General features: G+C 39.6%; 1 protein-coding gene across 1 annotated transcript in view; it reads right to left on the reverse strand.

The window, feature by feature from the left end:
* The window catches only part of ITGA4 (integrin subunit alpha 4), an 82785-nt gene extending 60597 nt beyond the window's left edge, over positions 1-22188 (reverse strand). The window contains exons 1-3 of the mRNA XM_082657925.1: positions 21913-22188; positions 21468-21589; positions 30-136 (exon numbers count right to left, since the gene is read on the reverse strand). Coding sequence (XP_082514051.1) covers positions 30-136; positions 21468-21589; positions 21913-22109 — 426 coding nt within the window. The 5' untranslated portion in view covers positions 22110-22188. The remainder of the gene's footprint in view (positions 1-29; positions 137-21467; positions 21590-21912) is intronic.
* Between the last annotated feature and the right edge of the window lie 265 nt (positions 22189-22453).

The following is a 22453-nucleotide window of genomic DNA, read 5'->3' on the forward strand; positions in this document are numbered from 1 at the left end:
TGATCAGTGGACTAATTTCAATAACCTACCACGATGGAGCCATTTTCTCCTGGCTGTCTGGAAAGCGTGACCCCCAACCATTGATTGTCTCTTTCTTCCAAACAAGTCTTTCCACAAGGTTCTCCATTAGGGCTACCTACAGCATTTGAAAATAATTTTATCATCAGTTATCTTGAAAACAATATTATTCTACAAGAGCAAACAAACACACATGCTTATCCCCAGTGTTTTTTCCTTCAGCCCTCTGTGGAATGCCCCCTTTCCCTGCTTCTTTGTCATCATACATTTGGTGCACATTGTTGGGGTAACCGTCAGTTAATCTGTGCCAACATAATTGTTCTCTCACAGGTGATTTTTGTTTGTAGAAATGCCCTCTGACTGCTAACACCAGGAAGAGATGGCCTTGAAATAGGAGATAGCTAACCAACATGACTAAGAGAGGGGAAACCAGTTTAAAACAACATTGGCTGTGCAAGTCCAACTGCATTGTGTAATACTTGGCAAAGAATGTCATCTTTGTTTTGATCATTTATCTAGCAATGTAGGCAACATTTCCAGAGCACTTTTTTTAAACGTTTCTTGTTCTGAGACATTAAGAATAGAAGGACTACAATATGGTCCTCAGCATTTAAGTCACAATTTGTTGAAGCTGGAGGTGATGATGGAGCATGTGGAAAGCAGCTGTGTATAATTAGCATACTAATAATGCCAGTATTTAAAACAAACTGCCCTATGGTTTACATTTAGTGGTTTGTGACATTCTCAACAAAGAAAAAAAGACTTTGAAAAGCTGGATTATTTTAGCAAAGAAACAACCTCAATAGGCACTTTCACAAAGGCATGAATAACCAGAAAGCCAAAAGTAAAATATTACACACGGGCAATACTTCTAAACTGTGCAAGAAAAAGTGATCAGCCCAGTAATTTTTCTTTTTGTTAAAGTGACTTATTTGCTTTGTAGCTGGGATCCTGTATTAAATGTGATTTCAAGTAAGTGATTTTGGGGGAGAATAAGATGCAGTATATTAAGATTCCTTTTGCTATTTCCACCCACTTCAATTGCCACATGACAGTTCCGTTACAAAGGCAGATAAAAACATTTGCATCAATTTGACTGGATAGGGACATGGAACTTTTTTTTTTTAACTTAATTTTGGTACCAAGTTTTCATACATTGATAGGGACCACGCTCTAAATCATCAAGCACTTATAACCTTGACCCCTAGATAATGCTTCCTGGGCAAACTCAGAATACTTTCATAGATGAGGTTAGTATTAGAAAGTGAAATTATTTGCAGTTAAGTCTCCTGGGTAAGAGAGATTTTAAGGAGTGTGGAAAGATATTTGTGCATACATTTTATGAACATTTGTTCGTTCTCTTAAAATGTTGTTCAGGACAAACCAACCCTTCAACACAGCTAAACTGAAGAAAGTTTCCTAGCCCCGTCTCTGGAGATTGATTTAGTTGGTCCAGGTGAGGCCCTGATTACCCCAGGTGATTCTCATGATCTGGAACATTGTTACCATGGTATATGGATAGTCTTTTTTTGGCCAATTTTCTTGGAGAATAGTAATGTCAACTCCCACCTATTGGTAGTGCCCGCCAAGAGCATGAGACAGAGAAATACGACTAAGGATCTGTCTGGAAAAAGAATGCTGGGGTTGATTAGCAATGTCTACTTGGAATGGGAAGGGGATATTGCTGCAGCCCAAACCTTGATCAAGGATGGTCCAGGTGGAAGCATAAGGTTTCTATATTCAAGTTAATAAAGAAAGGAAGGAATAAGGGAGAGGGAAAGACAATTATGTTGTACTACTGAATGGGTAAGGTCTAACATAGAAAGTTGTTACCAACGTAATTGAAAGAAAGTGAAAGAATGACAAATAAATTTAAATTTTCATTGTGATGCAAATTTCAGTTTGACTTTTTGCTAAAACTGTCCGTTGCTTTTTTTTTTTTTTTTTACTAATGTCAAAAATAGATGATAAATGGTAGATCGTCTACCTGGAGCTGAAGTTATTATTTATCCCAATAGATACTTCAACAAAGTATCTTCTCTGAAAATACCAAAGTCTTCCTCAAATTACAGTCAACACTCAGTTAACTAAGCAATTGTGCAGGAGGAAAATTAAGGACAGGAGAGGACAGAGTTCACAAATAACACATTATCTCTGTTAAAATGTGGTATATTTAATGGACAGTTTCATTAAGATTACGGCCAATATTTAGGAACAAATTTAGTGTCCTAGAGATGCCACCCCAATGTTTAAAAACATATAATAGTATGTACGTAGTAAACATACAATAGTTTAGAACTAAAAAATACCATGTAAATTGCTGAAGAAAATGGCCCAAAAGTTCTTATGCACAAAAATTGTGAATTGTCATCTGTTTCCTAGCTGAGCTCTCTTATTTGTAGATTTGAAAATGAAAACTAGAGAAACTCTTGTGTTATAAAACTGTTTTCTGTGTCCACAGATTATTCCCCATTGCATCCTTTCTGTTTTAGTTTTAGCCTCACCAGGTGACATCACAATGTCATCACTGCTCAGATTCTCACACTTAGAGTCACACACTTAGATAACTCTAGTAAGTGGACAGACATACAGACTCACACTTATACAGGTTTCTTCTTTCCACTTCCTAATACTGCTTCTGCCACAGAGTAGCACCCAACAGCAAAGAGAATCCTGAGGTACTTTCAGCACTGGTTACAAGACAATATCAGTTCAAAGAACAGCCTATAAATCCCCACTACTGACCTGGGTCTTCATTTCTAGCAACTTTTCACCTTTACTTCTGTAATGCCTGCAGAATCTTGGCAGAGAGGTCAGCCCTTCACATCACCAACTTATGCTCAGGGCCCCTCCAGAGCTTTGCCTTAACTTCCTTGCTCCGGAGGCCACGCCTTTTCTCGTGGTTCTCAGCCCTGACTGGACATGAGGATCACCTGGGGTGATGGTGGTGGTGGGGGGGAACGTTTGGAACAAATACTGACACCTGGTCCCACTCCCAGAGGCTCCGATTTGATGTGCCTGGGTTGAGACACAGACATCAGAATTTTTCAAACAGCTCCCCAGTAACAGTAGTGTGCAGCTGGGCTTGTGAGCAACTGCTCTGCAATGTACATGGTTATGTCATTTCCTGTGTTATATGTGAAAGGAACTACTCCATTTAGAAAATAGTAGTAATACCTTTTTGCCCTCCTTGGTTTCACCTAAATATTGGAATAGGATATCAAATATTAAGCCAATTTTCTTCATGTGGAAATACAGTATTTCTGATTTGGTCAGAAATGATGATCATTAGAACTGTCATGAGAAAGCTAATTCTCATGAATTTCCCTGACAGAACACCATAAATAAACGCAGATTATATTTTATCCAAATGTCATGCTGAAATGATTTATAATCTGGTTTTCAATTCAGCCCATACATTACTGATCTAAACTCAGAAAATCAAATCAGCTTCATAATTGAAAAAAGTACTTTACATGGTTTAACATAAAAGAGGTCAGCAGAAATTAACATGTGATAATTTTCCATGCTTTTATATAACTAGAATGACTAATTCTTAGCGCAGTTGAATGCATTTTCCCAGTAGACGTTAAAAATATAAAGCACATAAAAACCATAACCCTTATTCTAAAAATTAAGCCCATCTTTCCCTTTCTTTTTTTTCCTCTTTCGATTTTCATTTGGGAAAGAAAATATAAAAATGTATGCTTACTATTCAGTTTTTATTTCCACTTATTGATTTTGTTTCAGTGTATACATGAGTATATAAATGTGAATAAGCAGTAATTTTGACAGATGGATACAAAGGATGTTAGTACAAAGCCAATTAGGTACATTCTTTACCACTCCCCCCGCTTTGTCTTTTTTGCTCTTATTCACATCATCTGTTTTAGTGCCATTTTTCCAAGTGCCAAAATGTGACAGAGAATATGGAAGACTAGATATTTGCTCTTGATTGTCATCTCCATGGGGGCAGACTGACTATTTTGTTGACTGTGGCATTCCCACAGCACAGAACAGGGCCTTACATGCAGTAGGCAGGAACAAAATGTTTGCTGAGGGAGGGAATTCTGAAACCCCTTACACCACCACAAAATCCTCTAGTAGAGGATACTACTACAAAATTTTCACCAAACTCTCAGGGATCTAAGCTTTGGAAAGGTCTTCTTCCTTCTCTACTATTCTCTCCTACTTCCAAAATATTAGTCCCTTAAGTTTTAAGACAGTAACAGATGGTCTGAAGGAAAACAGCGTTTGCAGGTTTGAAGATCTTTACAAAGTGCGATATGTGAGTAGGATGATGTAGGACTGAGAATTAGCTGGGCCTCCAGGAAGTGCCTGTCTCAGAGGGGTTCTGCAAGGATTTTGGGACTAAATGAGGTATATGTGAAGGGCTCGGGCTAGAGCCTGGCAGAGAAAGCAAGAAAACATTAGCTGATGCTGACATTATTATTTTAAGGATTAAGCTAAAGATACGATTAAGCTGCACATATGTCATGGGATATATCCTCCTCCCTAACATATTTGTGGCATATCAATGTCAGCGAGCCCTTACCATACACATTAACTCTTTATTTCTCAGAGTAGCAACAGAGGACAGTGTTATCGATCCCATTTTACAGGTGAGGAAATAGAATCTTAAAGAAGTAAAGTGATTTGCCCAAATCCATGGGGCTGGTAAACAGAAAAGATTAGAATCAAAAACCAAAACCTTTTAGAATGAAATACTGCCATTTGCAGCAATATGGATGGACCTAGAGATTAATATACTAAGTAAAGTAAGCCAGACAGAGAAAGACAAATATCATATGATATCACTTATATGTGGAATCTAAAATATGATATAAATGAACTTTTTACCAAACAGAAACAGACTCACAGACACAGAAAACAAACTCACGGTTACCAAAGGGGAAAGGGTGGGGAGGGATAAATTAGGAGTTTGGGATCAGCAGATACAAACTACTACATATAAAATAAACAACAAGGTCCTACTGTATAGCACAGGGAATTATATTCAATATCTTGTAATAAACCATAATGGAAAAGAATTTTTAAAAAAAGGAAATCAAAAGCTTTTAGAAATTGAAGATCTAAAAGTAGTTACTTTCCACTAATCTGGAGTATATACAATAGAACTGTACACATATTTCAGACATATGAATTATCTGGATAAATTTTACTTTCTAAACCTTTTTTTTCCGATGAAAATGTGTAAAATATCACAAGTCTGCCCACAGACTATACAGTCAACTTTCTAGTGTTCACAAAAAATGTTACTTACTTGGTCCCTATCTTACCCTGACCTTTTCCTCAACTGAGATCAGTTCTCAATATTTTGGCATTTACACTGAGGAAGGACCAAGGGGAAAGACCAGACTCAAAGGTCTTCTTTCTGTAACCTTTTGACAGCTTGAGTGACACACTTTGTGGGTAGGGGAGCCTGGGACTTCTGGATGCAATGACAAGTTTGGTTTATCTGCTTGTGTCACTGGGCTGTGGCTTCATCAGTTCAGACATTTGATTGGGGCTCTCAGACTGGCCTTTTGGCTACTAAGAGAACACATGCATTTATCTGATCTTTCAAAAGATGTGACATAATTTTCAAGTTTCAGAAAAACAGTGAAAGACCTTACTTCCACCAATTACTTTTTCTTTTTTTAACGTGAAGCTCTATTCCATTGAAAGATGAGTCCTGTATTTTCAAACTCTTCCACTAGAAATTTTTCTTAAATAATCCTGAAAAATAAATGACCCTTGTTCTAGTCTATGTTCTATAAAGATTCTTTGTTCATTCATGCAAGATATCTTTATTTGTAGAAGCGATAATTACCGAGGGAAAATGATCATACAATTCCTTCATTTACCAAGATTCAGAATATAGAAAAAACATATGGGATTAAAAGCAAACGAACCAATTCAAAGATGACCAGATTACAAGGCCTACCACTGGAGGGTTATAAAAATTACAGAAAATTTGTGTCTGTGCATACAAGACTGCCTGGCACCTAGTAGGTGTTCATTAAATGTAAATGCTTCTGCTCCCCAGGGTACCCACATTGCGTTGATGTGGACACACCAGCAGAGGGAGCTCACAATGTTGTGAGGTTGGATCAGCAGCCTTCCTTCAGCTCTTTAAGCCAAATGGCCGCTTGTTTTTGTTTCTTATCAGACACTAATTACTATTAGATTCATTATATTATTTTTATTATATTAAACTGTGTACTTTTCCCACATATCTAATAAAATGTGGTGGAGATGTTTCTGAAAGGTAACAGTGATGTTCATGAATTTAACAGCAATAACAATAACTTGGAGTAATGAAAAGTGAAATACCCAAGTTTTACAGGAGATATGGGACATGAAAGTACTAAACTTCCAAGACCATTTCCTCCAAGTCATCTAGGGGCAAACGAGAGTCAAAATATCAAATTAAACATCAAAATTAGAAACCATTCTTGAAGTATTTTTTTTCTGGAAAAATATGTTTAAGTGTCATATTCTACGACTTCCTAATAAAAATCTGATAATGGCTGATAATCACGCTCAATTTATGTGAGAAACAACTCCTATAATCACAGGCCTGAAAAAGCCAGCTATTTAAGTCCTCTATTTCATTTTATTTTAATTACATTTTTTATTTAATAACCATATTTATTTTACTGTGTTGTATTTAGGAAGAGAGTTCCACACAGAAGTGAACAAGTTCTGGCAGTAGAGGCAAGCTTGATGGTTGCAATTTTATGAATCTGAGTTGATCCTGAGACATCACTAGGCTTCAGAACCCTAGAAAACCATCCTGCTGGTGAGCTTGAACCTAAGATCGGGGTTTCCTCCAGGTGCCTTAGGGCCAAACTTCTTTAAATTCCTACAGAAAACCTATACAAGTATTTTTACTAAGTACAGCAGAAAAATGTACAGCAACGGATATATTTGCTGTGCATAATTTAAAGAAGGAATGTTTTCTTACAATAATTATAGAATTATTTATATAATAAATAACACATTATAAGCTTTGTATGTGCCAGGCACACTTTTAATACATGTAAACATGTATATTAAGTCATTTAATTTTCGCTATATCCCTATGAGGCAGGTATTATTATCATTATCCCAATTTCACAGATGGAGAAGCTGAAACAAAGGGAGACTAAGCATCTTGCCCAAAGTCACACTACTTGTAAGGGGGGAAGGAAGGATTCAAACCCGTACTGTCATCCACCACCGTACACCACTTTACAATGATTTGCTATTAGTATTTTTCACTGTTAATCAGGAAATGAATCCAAGTATCAACATTATTAATAATCTTATTCTAATTCTATTTCTATAATAACTTATTATATAACATTAACTTCCAATATTAGAAAATAAAGAAAGAAAATTCTGTACTTCCATGGTTTTCAACTAATCTCTTAGACTTAAGCATTCATTTGAAAAAGTATCACTCATATATAGATACCATTTTGAGTGTCTTTGAAACAAGAATAAGGCAAAAATGTAAACAGAAAAAAAACTCCAGGGAAACCTGCCCTCATTTAATGCTCAGTGGTCAATACTGAAGTTCTGAGCCTGGTTTTGGAATTCACAGGGTAGGATGGAGGAGGAGGTCAGGCTAATAACAAGGTTTAAAAATATGTGAGGGCTTCCCTGGTGGCGCAGTGGTTGAGAGTCCGCCTGCCGATGCAGGGGACACGGGTTCGTGCCCTGGTCCGGGAAGATCCCACATGCCGCGGCGTGGCTGGGCCCGTGAGCCATGGCCGCTGAGCCTGTGCGTCCGGAGCCTGTGCTCCGCAACGGGAGAGGCCACAACAGTGAGAGGCCCGCGTACCGCCAAAAAAAGTGAGAAAAGTAAAAATCAGTCAGAGAGTCCATGGCATCATTCTGTACCAATCAATGTAGGATCAGACTGAGATGAGGGGTTACCGATAACAGAGGACATCTTTTCATTCAAAGTTTAAACTGTGGGATAATATGTTGCAGAGACAATGATTTGCAGACAAAATAATGATATTCTAATAAGTACTAGAAAATGGTCACAAGAAAACAGAGAATAGCACTGGGGCGAGGTAGACCTAGAAAGATTTCACAGAGGGTAGATATTGACAAGAGACTTCTACAAAGGGTATCATTTTAAAAGGACATGTCTAATCCACTTCACAAAATATTTCCTGCAAAAGAGATTTGATAACTAAATCTATACTCTTACTACTTCTGAACATATTCATTGAGAATTACAGTATTTCATATAAATTATATGAAAAAGATTTCAAATCATTAAAAATAGATTCTTGGGGATAAACTGAGAGCATCAGAACCAACACACTGCATTACTGAGCCCAGTTCTGTCACTTGCAAGTCCACTTCCATATTTAATTTGATATCTCCAGCTCTTCCTATAATTAAAATCCCCTTGTTTGAAAGACAGTCAGTTCCGAGCTCCCTATCTCAGGAGTGTGTATTCTTTAGATTGCCTGGTAGAGTAGGCAGAGTCTGGAACCCAAGGCTGGCCTAGACCTCTTGGAACAATATTGAAATATACAGCAAGCCCCAGAGGATCCCACCCATATCTGAGAAATGCACCCATCCATTTCACATTCATTGAGATTTTACTACATGCTCATCAAAACTGGTCAGAACTGGCTCAATTACTCTTCCAGGAAAACTTCTCTCGTCATCCAAACACTTTCTTCTCCCCACTGTGTGTCTCTATCATTATGCATGTTACGTTTTCTTGTAAGTAATTATCTGTTTCCCTGTTTCTCCTGTCACTGAGTTCTTTCAGGGCTTTAGCCATCTTAGCCACCTTTCTATTCCCAGTACCAGCATAAGTAATTGATAAAATTTATTTAATAAAGGAAGAACCCAGTTAAAAGAGTTGACATCTGCCACCAATATTTTCGCACTCCTCACTTCTCAACCCTCTGAAGTCTGGTATCACCACTAAAACTGGTCTTACCAAGGTTACTAATGAACCAATTTTCTCTAAATCCAACGAAACCTCCTAAGTTCTTACCTAGCTTGACCTCTCGGCAACTTTTGATACTGCCAACCACTCACCTCTTTATAGAACCTCTCACTCCTCTACTTCCATAGTGCCACACTGACCTGATTTCCTAGCTACCTCTTCGGCTTTTCCTTCTCAATCTATTTTTCAGGCTCTTTTTTCTTCTCCAATGGTTTTCAACCATGGATGAATATTGGAATCATCTGGGGACCTTTGGAAACTCCTGATGCACTGCTAAGGGTTCTGCACCCAATTCCAACGTGTGTGTGTGTGTGTGTGAAGTTTTTCCACACCATCAACAAGCAATTCTCTGATACCAGGTGGGTGTCCTGCAATTCAACTCCATTGTAACACTATCTAACCTGTAGATAATGTCAGATCCCACAGGTTAAGGGTTCAGTCCTACATGCTCCTTGACATAGGTCTTAGTGATGATTTTTTAAATCTGACACCAAAAGCAAAAGCAACAAAAGCAAAAATAAATAAGTGGGACTACATTATACTAAAAAACTTCTGTACAGAAAAGGCAACATACTGAATGAGAAAAAATATTTGCAAATTATATATCTGATAAGGGGCTAATATCCAAAATATATCAAGAATTCATATAACTCAATAGCAAAACAAGCAAACAATCTGAGTGGAAGACCTGAATAGACATTTTTCCAAAGAAGACATACAGATGGACCAGAGGTACATAAAAACATGCTCGACATCACTAATCATCAGGGAAATGCAAATCAAAACCACAATGAGCTATTACCTCACACCTATCAAAATGGCTATTATCAAAAAGACAAGAGATAACAAACGTTAGTGAGGATGTGGAGAAAAAGGATATGTATTGTTGGTGGGAATGTAAATTGGTACAGTCACTATGGAAACAGTATGGAGCTTCCTCAAAAAATAAAAGATAGAACTACCATATGATCCAACAATTCCACTTCTGGGTATTTATCAGAAGAAAATGAAAATACTAACTCAAAAAATATTAGGTACCCCCAATATTTATTGCAGTATTATTTATAATAGCCAAGACGGGAAACAACCTATATGTCCACTGAAGGATGAGTAGATGAAGAAATTGTGGTACATATATGCAATGGGATATTATTCAGCCAAAAAAAGAATGTAATCTCGTCATTTGCAACATGACTGAACCCCGATGACATTATGCTAAGTGAAATAAGTCAGATAGAGAAAGACAAATACTGTATGATCTCTCTTACATGTGGAATCCAAAAAAAAGAAAAAAAAACAAGCTCACAGAGAGAGAGAGAGAACAGATATGTAGTTGCTAGAGGCGGGGGTGGGGAGGGAAAAATGGTGAAGGGAGTCAAAAGGTACAAAGAGAAAAATAAATACAGTGCATTACTGAGCAACACCAAAAAATAGCTTACTATCATTTAGTAATTTGTGACTATCTTCTATAGTATTAGAAAATTTAGGCAACCTTAATAAATTAACACAAAACTTCCTTAATGGGTAATAGAACTTTTAAAAGAAACCTGAAAGGTAAAAATACACTGGGTGTATCTGTTTAATAGCTGATTAAAACAGATGAAAAATTTAAAAAGACTGCTTTCCTCCCATACCCCTGCTCCCCCCACATGCACAAACTTCAGATACCAATCTCAAGTCCACCAGCTATTGAAGTTTCCTTTGGTTTGAATAATTTGCTAGAGTGGCTCACAGAACTCAAAGAAGCATTTTACTTACTAGATTACCAGTTTATTATAAAAGGAAGTAACTCAGGAACAGCCGGATGGAAGAGACACATAAGGCAAGGCATGAGGAACTTGCAGGGAGTGAGCGCTTCCAGGTCCTCTCTGAATGCACCACTAGTCCTAAATCTCCACGTGTTCACCGACCCTGTCCTTCTGGGGTTTTATGGAGGTTTCATTACATAGGCATGATTGATTAAACCACTGACCATTGGCAACTGGTTCAACCTCCAGCCCCTCTTCTCTTGCTGGAGGTCAGGGGGATAGGAATGAAAGTTCCAACTATCTAATCATATGGTTGGTTCCACTGGCAACCAGCCACATCCTTAGGTCCTAAAGTCATCTCACTGACGTAACAAGATATATTTATCACTCTAGAAAACTCCAAGGGTTTTAGGATCTCTGTGCCAGAAATGAGGGTGAAAACCAAATATATCAATATATTCTTATTATAAATCACAAATCCTACCCCAGACCCACCCCCAGAGATTTTATTAGTTTAGGAGGAGGCCACCAGCACTGGTATTCTTAAACCTCTGCAGGAGAACCTAGGTTGCGGCCAGAGTTGACCAACACTGTTCTAGCCGCCTCTCAAGTTGTAGGTAAGCCTCTGGGATCTCTTCTGGGCCTGATGATCTATTCAGCCTAGAGAGTTCCCAGGTTAAACTCATTAATCTCCATGGTTTTGATTACCATCTCTATGCCAATTACCTTCAACTCTGAACTGCCCTCTAGACCACACCTGCCCTCCAGACCCATACATCCAACTGATTTCCAGATATTTACTTTTACATCTCACAGGACATAGCACCATCATCTAGCCAACAGCCCAAGTCAGAACCTTGGGTAACATTTTGAAACCTCCTTTTTCATCTCTCTCGTTTAATAATTACAAAGTCCAGTTCACGGAGACCTGCTCTGCAGGAAAATAGCAGATTTCAGCACTAAGCCAAAGGCCAGTACAGCCACTGTGGACCCCCTGCAGATCTTGCCAGCTTTTGCCCCACAGGTATTAGTGTTAACTGATGCCTGGGTTCCTCCCGACTCCCTTTTTTTCTCACTGAAAAGCCCAGAAACCACCGGTCATCCCAGGCCTCTGTGCCTACCCTAGTATAAGAAGCCAGCCACTTGAGCCCCTCCCTGTACCCACCAAAGCCCAAGTGCAAGACACCAGCCTAGACCCTTGTGGCTGACTCCACCATTGCGCCCGGCCTCAGGGTTCGGCCCTACAGCTGTGCATCTGCATGCCACCAGCCCTCTGCCCACCACCAAGCTTCACTGCAGTGCACACGCCCAGGGGAAAGTGTGCAGCCATGAGGGAGCACAAGGACAGCTGGGGCCCCTGTAAGTTTTTGTGGGCCTGCGTCAGGGTGTGCCTTCTGTTGCTCGGCACCACAACGCCCACCTGAAGCCAACACCTCCAACTGAGCATCTGCTACCCCCAGCCCAACACCCAGCACCAGCCTCCACTGCATTGTGCACACACCGAGGAAGAGTGTGAAACCACACACGAGCATGCTGACAGCCAGGGCTTCTTCAGTTTCCAGAGAGCTTACCAAGTTGTAACACAAACAATCCCTGCTTACTTCTCCAACCTATCACCACTTCACACTCCACAGTTCAACTGTATGCATTTTTCTTTCAGTCCAAAGACGCTGCCCTCTCAGAGACCTCAGGGTCTTCATATACACTGTTTGCTCTGTCTGGCACCCTTTCCCATAACCTCTTCCTCTGGCTAACTCTTGATTTTTTGTTGTTGTTGTTGTTGTTTGCAGTTTTCCACTAGAACATCAATTCCTTAGGAAGACATCACCTCAATCTCCTAAACAGATTAGATCTTCTCACCATACTTTCTTATAATAACCTAACCTATAGACTGTAAACCCCTCGGGGCAAGGGCCATGTTTCTTTTGTATGCCCAGGTTCTCGCCCTTTGACATCCCTCAATAAATGACCTACAAGCACAATGGATTACCATATCTGGCCCAAGAACTACTGCCAAAGGGAGAGGTTTTTTAGTCATTAGAAATATCACCCAGTGGTCAAGTAAACTTTAGGCAAAAAATAAAATACATTTTAGAAAATCTCATCTCTTAAATTAGGTGGAAACCATTCTTTTAGAGATGGAGTTTGGGAAATTGCTGGAAATAAGGAAACAATTCTTGTAATATGATGGTTTATTCATGAAGCTCTCTGTCTTAATTTTGTGCGTAATTAGCATAACAACCTCTGTTCAGGGGTGATTTTTCAAAATGACCAGTCTGTATCAACATCATCTTCATAAGCTACAATTTAAAGAGTATCACAAATAAGAAAGAAAAGGAAAGTTATCAAGGACATATTTGAAGTTTCAACAGTGAGAGGTTTGCCTTTTATTGTTAAGCTAATAATTCCTACAAATCAGGCAGAAGTGAGTGAGGTAATCATTAGTTTAATGACACAAACGCTAATTAACTTAACCTCCTCCAAGTAGGTTACGTAATATAAACCAGAAGGCTGGCTAAGGCAATATAATTTCCAGGAAGAAATCTGAAGGGGAATAATGATGACTGACTAAATAAACCACTGTTCTTTCTAGTAAGAAAAAGAGGTACAAGGAGAGAGCTTAAAGGTCGAGTAACTATACAACATTGGTCTAGAAAAGTGAAAATTCCAATCATTTTATGCATAGACACTGGGAAAGCACCTGCTAAAAAGTTAGTGTTATTTTACATAGGGAAGTTATGTTTCTCTAGAACAGCGCTGTCCGACAGAACCCTAATACAAGTCGCATATGAAATAATTTTACAGTAGTCACATTAAAAAGGAATAGGTAAAATTGATGTTAACAATATATTTTCTTTAACCTAATACATCCAAAATGTTTTCATTTAAAAATGTAATCAATATTAGTTTCAAAATATTTATTTCAACATGTGATCCATATCTAAAAAATTAAGAGATTTTATGTATACGTATGTGTGTGTGTATGTATTTTTTTTTTGGTACTAAGTCTTCAAAATCCAGAACGTAATTTGCCCTATAGTACTTCTCACTACAAACTAGCCACATTTCATGTGCTCAATAGCCACATGTGGTTAGTGGCTACTGTACTGTACAGTGTAATTGTATAATTTTAGCCTCTATTACCCAGACATGTGTGTGTGCGCGCGCACGTGTGTGCCTGCGCACGTGTGCATGCCCAAACACGCATGTATAATGCTACTAGTGGCAACTTCAAAATAATGAAAGATCTAGTATGCCTTTTGAATGACCAAATAAAGGTAATCTTTTTAGTATAATTTTATAGCCATTTATGTATTTTATTATGTTCTAATTGTTCAAATACTGGAAATCCATGGATAAATACATTAATGAAGTCATTATTTGTGATGCCTTAATTTAGCAACCACCTGTGATCAAAGTTTCCTTTTAAAAAACTTAGCAAGGATGCAAAGCACCTGAGTGGAAAAGCAACTGAACCTGTGGAAATCACTATGGCCTCCTCAGACACGGAGTCTTCATGAACAAGTTTGGATTCAGACCCGCCTGATGGCGAGACTACCTTCCTCTGGTTCACAGAGAGCAGTACCAAGGAAGTGAGGGGAGAGACCCTTCTTAGGCGGGCAGGAAGGTGGAAGAAGCCTGTTTGCACACAGGAAGAAATGCACCTCTTCTACAGTCAATTCACTTCACTAAAAGGGGTATCTGATTCTCAACATCTCATACCCTGAACATTCTAGATAAACAGGCATTTGCTGCTCACTTCTGATTATGACTACAGTGAATATACCATAGTATGGGACAACATTAGCCACTGCAGGGAAGAGGGGTTAGGAGGTAGGGGGGAAGAGTATTGATTCCTCTTCTGAGGGAAGGAGTCTACCTGAATCAAACTTTGATCTGAAATTCTGAGACCTAAAGACTAGTCCATGTAGATAGCACTTTGAATTGTATAGGAGATTGGCACCATTTTAAGAGCTCTTTCAACTTCATCTCTTTGATAGCAAATTAGGCCATGAATGAAAGAAAACATTTTATGACATGGCAGTCATAGCTGAATCTTTAGTTATTATAAGATTTTTTGGAAACAGATGGAAGTCTATGTGAAGACACAGGGAAAAGACAGCCATTTATCTACAAGTCAAGGAGGGAGACCTCAGAAGAAACCAGCTCTGCTGAAACCTTGATTTTGGACTTCTAACCTCTAGAATTGTTTTCCAAATTGAGACAAAATTGGTCACGGAAACACTGCCAGATTTCACATGAAGGAGAACAGAGACCCCTTCTTCAGAAGGTGAGACACAGCCACCCCCCGCTTCTGCAGAATACCCTCCAACACTAGCAGCTGTGTGGATGAAAGGCTCTTGGTGCTGCAGCCAGGAGTCAGTGCTGTGCCTCTGACGTGGGAGAGCCAACTTCAGGACACTGGTCCACAAGAGACCTCCCAGCTCCACGTAATATCAAACGGCGAAAATACCCCTGAGATCTCCATCTCAACACCAACACCCAGCTTCACTCAACAACCAGCAAGATACAGTGCTGGACACCCTATGCCAAACAACTAGCAACACAGGAACACAACCCCACCCATTAGCAGAGAGGCTGCCTAAAATCATAATAAGGTCACAGACACCCCAAAACACACCACCAGACGTGGACCTGCCCACCAGAAAGACAAGATCCAGCCTCATCCACCAGAACACAGGCACTAGTCCCCTCCACCAGGAAGCCTACACAACCCACTGAACCAACCTTAGCCACTGGGGACAGACACCAAAAACAACAGGAACTACGAACCTGCAGTCTGCAAAAAGGAGACCCCAAACACAGTAAGATAAGCAAAATGAGAAGACAGAAAAACAGCAGATGAAGGAGCAAGATAAAAACCCACCAGACCTAACAAATGAAGAGGAAATAGGCAGTCTACCTGAAAAAGAATTCAGAATAATGATAGTAAACATGATCCAAAATCTTGGAAACAGAATGGACAAAATGCAAGAAACATTTAACAAGGACCTAGAAGAACTAAAGAAGAAACAAACAACGATGAACAACACAATAAATGAAATTAAAAATACTCTAGATGGGATCAATAGCAGAATAACTGAGGCAGAAGAACGGATAAGTGACCTGGAAGATAAAATAGTGGAAATAACTACTGCAGAGCAGAATAAAGAAAAAAGAACGAAAAGAACTAAGGACAGTCTCAGAGACCTCTGGGACAACATTAAACGCACCAACATTCGAATTATAGGGGTCCCAGCAGAAGAAGAGAAAAAGAAAGGGACTGAGAAAATATTTGAAGAGATTATAGTTGAAAACTTCCCTAATATGGGAAAGGAAATAGTTAATCAAGTCCAGGAAGCACAGAGAGTCCCATACAGGATAAATCCAAAAAGAAACACGCCAAGACACATATTAATCAAACTGTCAAAAATTGAATACAAAGAAAACATATTAAAAGCAGCAAGGGAAAAACAACAAATAACACACAAGGGAATCCCCATAAGGTTAACACCTGATCTTTCAGCAGAAACTCTGCAAGCCAGAAGGGACTGGCAGGACATCTTCAAAGTGATGAAGGAGAAAAACCTACAACGAAGATTACTCTACACAGCAAGGATCTCATTCAGATTTGATGGAGAAATTAAAACCTTTACATACAAGCAAAAGCTGAGAGAGTTCAGCACCACCAAGCCAGCTTTACAACAAATGCTAAAGGATCTTCTCTAGGCAAGAAACACAAGAGAAGGTAAAGACCTACAATAACAAACCCAAAACAATTAAGAAAATGGAAATAGGAACATACATATTGATAACTACCTTAAATGTAAATGGATTAAATGCTTCCAGCAAAAGACACAGACTGGCTGAATGGATACAAAAACAAGACCCATATATATGCTGTCTACAAGAGACCCACTTTAGACCTAGAGACACATACAGACTGAAAGTGAGGGGATAGAAAAAGATACTCCATGCAGATACTCCATGCAAATGGAAACCAAAAGAAAGCTGGAGGAGCAATTCTCGTATCATACAAAACAGACTTTAAAATAAAGACTATTACAAGAGACAAAGAAGGAAACTACATAATGATCAAGGGATCGATCTAAGAAGAAGATATAACAATTGTAAATATTTATGCACCCAACATAGGAGCACCTCAATACATAAGGCAAATACTAACAGCCATAAAAGGGGAAATCGACAGTAACACATTCATAGTAGGGGACTTAAACACCCCACTTTCACCAATGGACAGATCATCCAAAATGAAAATAAATAAGGAAAAACAAGCTTTAAATGATACATTAAACAAGATGGACTTAATTGATATTTATAGGACATTCCATCCAAAAACAACAGAATACACATTTTTCTCAAGTGCTCATGGAACATTCTCCAGGATAGATCATATCTTGGGTCACAAATCAAGCCTTCGTAAATTTAAGAAAATTGAAATTGTATCAAGTATCTTTTCCAACCACAATGCTATGAGACTAGATGTCAATTACAGGAAAAGATCTGTAAAAAATACAAACACATGGAGGCTAAACAATATACTACTTAATAACGAAGTGATCACTGAAGAAATCAAAGAGGAAATCAAAAAAATACCTAGAAACAAATGACAATGAAAACACGATGACCCAAATCCTATGGGATACAGCAAAAGCAGTTCTAAGAGGGAAGTTTATAGCAATACAATCCTACCTTAAGAAACAGGAAACATCTCAAATAAACAACCTAACCTTGCACTTAAAGCAATTAGAGAAAGAAGAACAAAAAAACCCCAAAACTAGCAGAGGGAAAGAAATCACAAAGATCAGATCAGAAATAAATGAAAAAGAAATGAAGGAAATGATAGCAAAGATCAATAAAACTAAAAGTTGGTTCCTTGAGAAGAAAATATTGATAAACCATTAGCCAGACTCATCAAGAAAAAAAGGGAGAAGACTCAAATCAATTGAATTAGAAATGAAAAAGGAGAAGTAACAACTGACACTGCAGAAATACAAAAGATCATGAGAGATTACTACAAGCAACTCTATGCCAATAAAATGGACAACCTGGAAGAAATTCTTAGACAAATTCTTAGAAATGCACAACCTGCCAAGACTGAATCAGGAAGAAATAAAAAATATGAACAGACCAATCACAAGCACTGAAATTGAGACTGTGATTTAAAATCTTCCAACAAACAAAAGCCCAGGACCAGATGGCTTCACAGGCGAATTCTATCAAACATTTAGAGAAGAGCTAACACCTATCCTTCTCAAACTCTTCCAAAATACAGCAGAGGGAGGCACACTCTCAAACTCATTCTACAAGGCCACCATCACCCTGATACTAAAACCAGACAAAGATGTCACAAAGAAAGAAAACTACAGGCCAATATCACTGATGAACATAGATGCAAAAATCCTCAACAAAATACTAGCAAACAGATTCCAATAGCACATTAAAAGGATCATACACCATGATCAAGTGGGGTTTATTCCAGGAATGCAAGGATTCTTCAATATACGCAAATCAATCAATGTGATACACCATATTAACAAATTGAAGGAGAAAAACCATATGATCATCTCAATAGATGCAGAGAAAGCTTTCGACAAAATTCAACACCCATTTATGATAAAAACCCTGCAGAAAGTAGGCACAGAGGGAACTTTCCTCAACATAATAAAGGCCATATATGACAAACCCACAGGCAACATCATCCTCAATGGTGAAAAACTGAAAGCATTTCCACTAAGATCAGGAACAAGACAAGGTTGCCCACTCTCACCACTGTTATTCAACATAGTTTTGGAAGTTTTAGCCACAGCAATCAGAGAAGAAAGCCAGCCAGCTTTACAACAGACTTTACAATAGACTCTTACGGATGCTGAGTCAAAAATAAACTTCCATTATGTGCATACTCTATTTGACTTCATTCTCAATGAAGGGAAGCCGCTTCCCAGTTTGAGAAAAAGCAAAGATTACTACCAAAAATGGGGGGAGGGGAGTGGTAAAGATTCAGTAACTAACTTATCCCAATAAAGCAATTATACTCCAATAAAGATGTTTAAAAAAAAAAATAAAGATTTTTTGCTTGGGCCAACAAAAAATATTTTTCATTGTGTTTCAACTGCTACCTTTTCATTTACACATTTAACTTTTGGTTTCATCTATTAACTATCCATATTTATAACCTCAACCTGCCTATAACAGATAACATGCAGATACAGATTTAAGTAGAAAATAGAGATAAAAAATAAACTAATATTTTTTGAATGTCAGTTGTATGTCAGGTACCGAGCTAAACATTTTGCCTATTTTATAGTCACCCATATTTGAGACAGAACAACTGAAGCCATCTTATATAGACGATTGTGTATGTATTTTTTCCTTGAAAATTCTTCATAAAGAATACTACATAGTCCACAAACCTGAGAATTTTTTAATGTCTTTAGTTACCGATGTATTGTTTTCAGTGTTTCCTTTCTAGACATTATCCTCAATCCCTTATTTTACAGTTTCAAGTTACTTCTGAGTCTGTGCTGAATTGAAACACACAATTTCTTCATATAAGGAAGAGAAGATATATCGTTTGAAATGTCATATGAGAAGTAATTTCAGTCAACTCTTTTGCAAATGTTCATAGCTATTACTACAGCTATTAGTGTTTCAACCAGTTGACTGACTAGAAATCTTGTCTTCCTTTTTGTCTTTCATCTCAGTAGAAACCTTTTTATTGATCAAAAATTTGAAAGTTAAAAATATCCCTTTGGCTTCTCATTTCTAACTAATTCTCTTATTCACCGATCAGGTCGATGACAAACTTTCACTTTGCTTTTATTCATTTATCCATCCAGTACATCTTCACTTAATTCATGTGTGTTGAACATCTATCATGTGCACATTTTTCTGTGGATATTTCTGTAGTCAACCCCTATGCTCCACGTGCCCAATCAATATACGTTTCCCTTCAATTTTGACAGGTATTATCATCTTAAATTTTAAATATTATATAATATTATGACAGAATATTTCCAGTTAAATACCGACATCTAGAAATAGATTCAGTGCCCTTCCAGACAGGAAGTAGGAGTTAAATACCAGTAGTTATAATGTCATGAATCAGGAAACTATGACAGGACAACAAAAATAAAACATCCCCTCCTGAGACCTTGTCAAGATCCTCTGGCAGATCAAGCCTGTCTGCTCCGCTCCCTAATTCATCCTACAAGTCTCTCATGCAATGAAAATTATACTTTGCAGAATTATTCCAAATGGATAGGTCTGTGAATATGTTATGCTTTCCTAGTCTGCCTTTGGGGATGGAAGATGCTTAATGAGAGGCTGGGGCCTATTCTACACACTGCAGACAACTCCTAGACTCTTACGGATGCTGAGTCAAAAATAAACTTCCATTATGTGCATACTCTATTTGACTTCATTCTCAATGAAGGGAAGCCGCTTCCCAGTTTGAGAAAAAGCAAAGATTACTACCAAAAATGGGGGGAGGGGAGTGGTAAAGATTCAGTAACTAACTTATCCCAAAAGTCCATTGATAGCAAAGATAAATAGGAAAAAGGTACCAAATATGACCTTTTATTCACCATTCACAGATGACTCATCAGCTCAGCAGACAACATATCGGACTCATTGAATTTTATTTTCACTGAAGATGCATACATGAAAGAAAAGGGCTTGGACATTGGACCCAGGCAGACCTGACTTTGACTTGAGGTCCCATCTTCCATTCACTAGCTGAATAACTTTAGAAAAAGTCCTTGCAACTCTCTGAGTCACAGAGTCCTCATGTGTAAAGTAAGAACAATGCCAACCATGACCCAGTGGTGTTTTGTGGAAAACAAGAAACATATATAGCAGCTCCTAACAATGTTCGAAGCAAGATAGGGTCTGCATTGATATTAGTTCCCCTTTCTTCCCCCATGTGTCTATGCAAAGCAAATTTGTTTTTGGCTTTGAAACATGAACTTTCTCCTCTCCCCCATCAGAATGCATTTTTCAAGCTGTCACAAATCTAAGAAAAGACACTAAGAAATGATTTCAAATAGAGGTATCCATTTAACATCGGAGTTTCTGGAAAGAAAAATTAATAATTATATGTTAAACTTCATTTTAATTATATTAACAGTGGAGATGCCAATTTTTTCTTGTGTTCTCCTTTTTTACATTTCATATCTAAGTAAAACTGTATAATTTTCTTTTTCAGAAAGCCCTTGGGCTAAATGACAGGGTATGGGATCACTTCCAACTGCTATTCCTGATCTGCCCCTTAGCCTGTTCTTTAACAAGGCTGATAGGTCAAAGATAGAAATAAAATTCTCAAGTCTTGGCTCAGCTGGATCCTGTCCTTAATGTGCTGAGAGACTTTAAGATGTGTTTTACACTTTGCTGAGTGGGGGAGGGGTGGGTGGGGAGGGGAGAGGTGAGGAGAAGGTTTTATAAGAAATTTTTCTCCACGTAGTTTGGTCAGAGTACTGCAATCATTGTCATAAGCAAAAGGGAGAACAATATTGACAGAAAGGAGACCACTTTTATGTTTAGAAGGGAAGATGGCCTAGAGTTAAGTGAACGTCATTCGCTTTAAACTAAAAGTAATAGGCAACACGAGTTTTTCCAGGACTTCTGCTACCGTGGGGCTCACAAGTGTGTGTGTGTGTGTGTGTGTTTTGGGGGGAGTGGGTCACTAGCTCCCGGCCCCAGGTCCAACTCACCCAGCTGGAGCTGTTCGCACGTCCGCTCTGGGTTCTTTCCAATCCTGCATCTGTAAATCGCCCCAGGATTGACCACTGAAGTGTTGGCGAGCCAGCTGGCCGTGGGCGCCCCGACTACGAGCCTAAAGTGAGCAATGGGCACGTGCGCGCAGACGTGAGCCGTGCTGCCCACTGAACTCCGGGTCTTCACGGACTCCTCCGCCCACCACTCCGCGCACCCAACCCGCCACCCCAAACTCCAGGGCCTGGCGCCAGAACGCACCCCGGGTGCTGCCACCCCAAGATAAGTTAGTTTCCCGAGCACTTCTCTAGCGAGCTGGCCGTCGCAGGGTTCCCCTCCTGCCTCCCGCGGAGGGAGGAAAGTTTGAACCGGGCAGGGAATCCCTGAGGCGCCTTTCGCTCGCCGCTCTGAGATACCGAGGGCGCCGCCTCCGACCCCACTCACCATCGGTTCGCCCCGTGGCTGTGCAGCACCACCGAGTAGCCGAACAGGGTGTCGGCGGGGCCCTTGTAAACCATTGCGCTCTCGGTGTCCACGTTGTAGGGGCGCCCGGTCGGGACTCCCAAGCACAGCAGTAGCATCACCGCCTCCCATACGGCGGCCCCTCGCGGGCCCGGCCCGCACCTCGCTTCCGCAGCCATGCGCTCTCCGAGGGGAACATTCAACACCAAACGGCCACTGTCCGTCCCAAAGTTGCACGGGATGAGACGGTCGGCCAAGGGGAAGAGCGCCCCAAGAGAAGAGGATCAGCGTGTCCGGCGCCGGCAGGCGGGCGGGCGGGCGGGCGGGAGGAACGGGGGTGGGGGGCAGGGACAGAGGGAGGGAGGGGAAGTCAGGCAGCGGCGGGCGGAGCGATCAGAGGTGGCCGGGGATGTTGCGCGCTCGCCGGTCCCCACGCCCCGTTTCTGCAGTCTGGAGGTGCGGTGCTCACGTGGTCCCGGGGCGCGGGCCGCTGGGTGGGGTCCCGGGCGCAGTGCGGAGGCGC

Source organism: Grampus griseus (assembly GCF_964374135.1).
Source record: "Grampus griseus genome assembly, chromosome: 7".
NCBI classification, from domain to species: domain Eukaryota; kingdom Metazoa; phylum Chordata; class Mammalia; order Artiodactyla; family Delphinidae; genus Grampus; species Grampus griseus.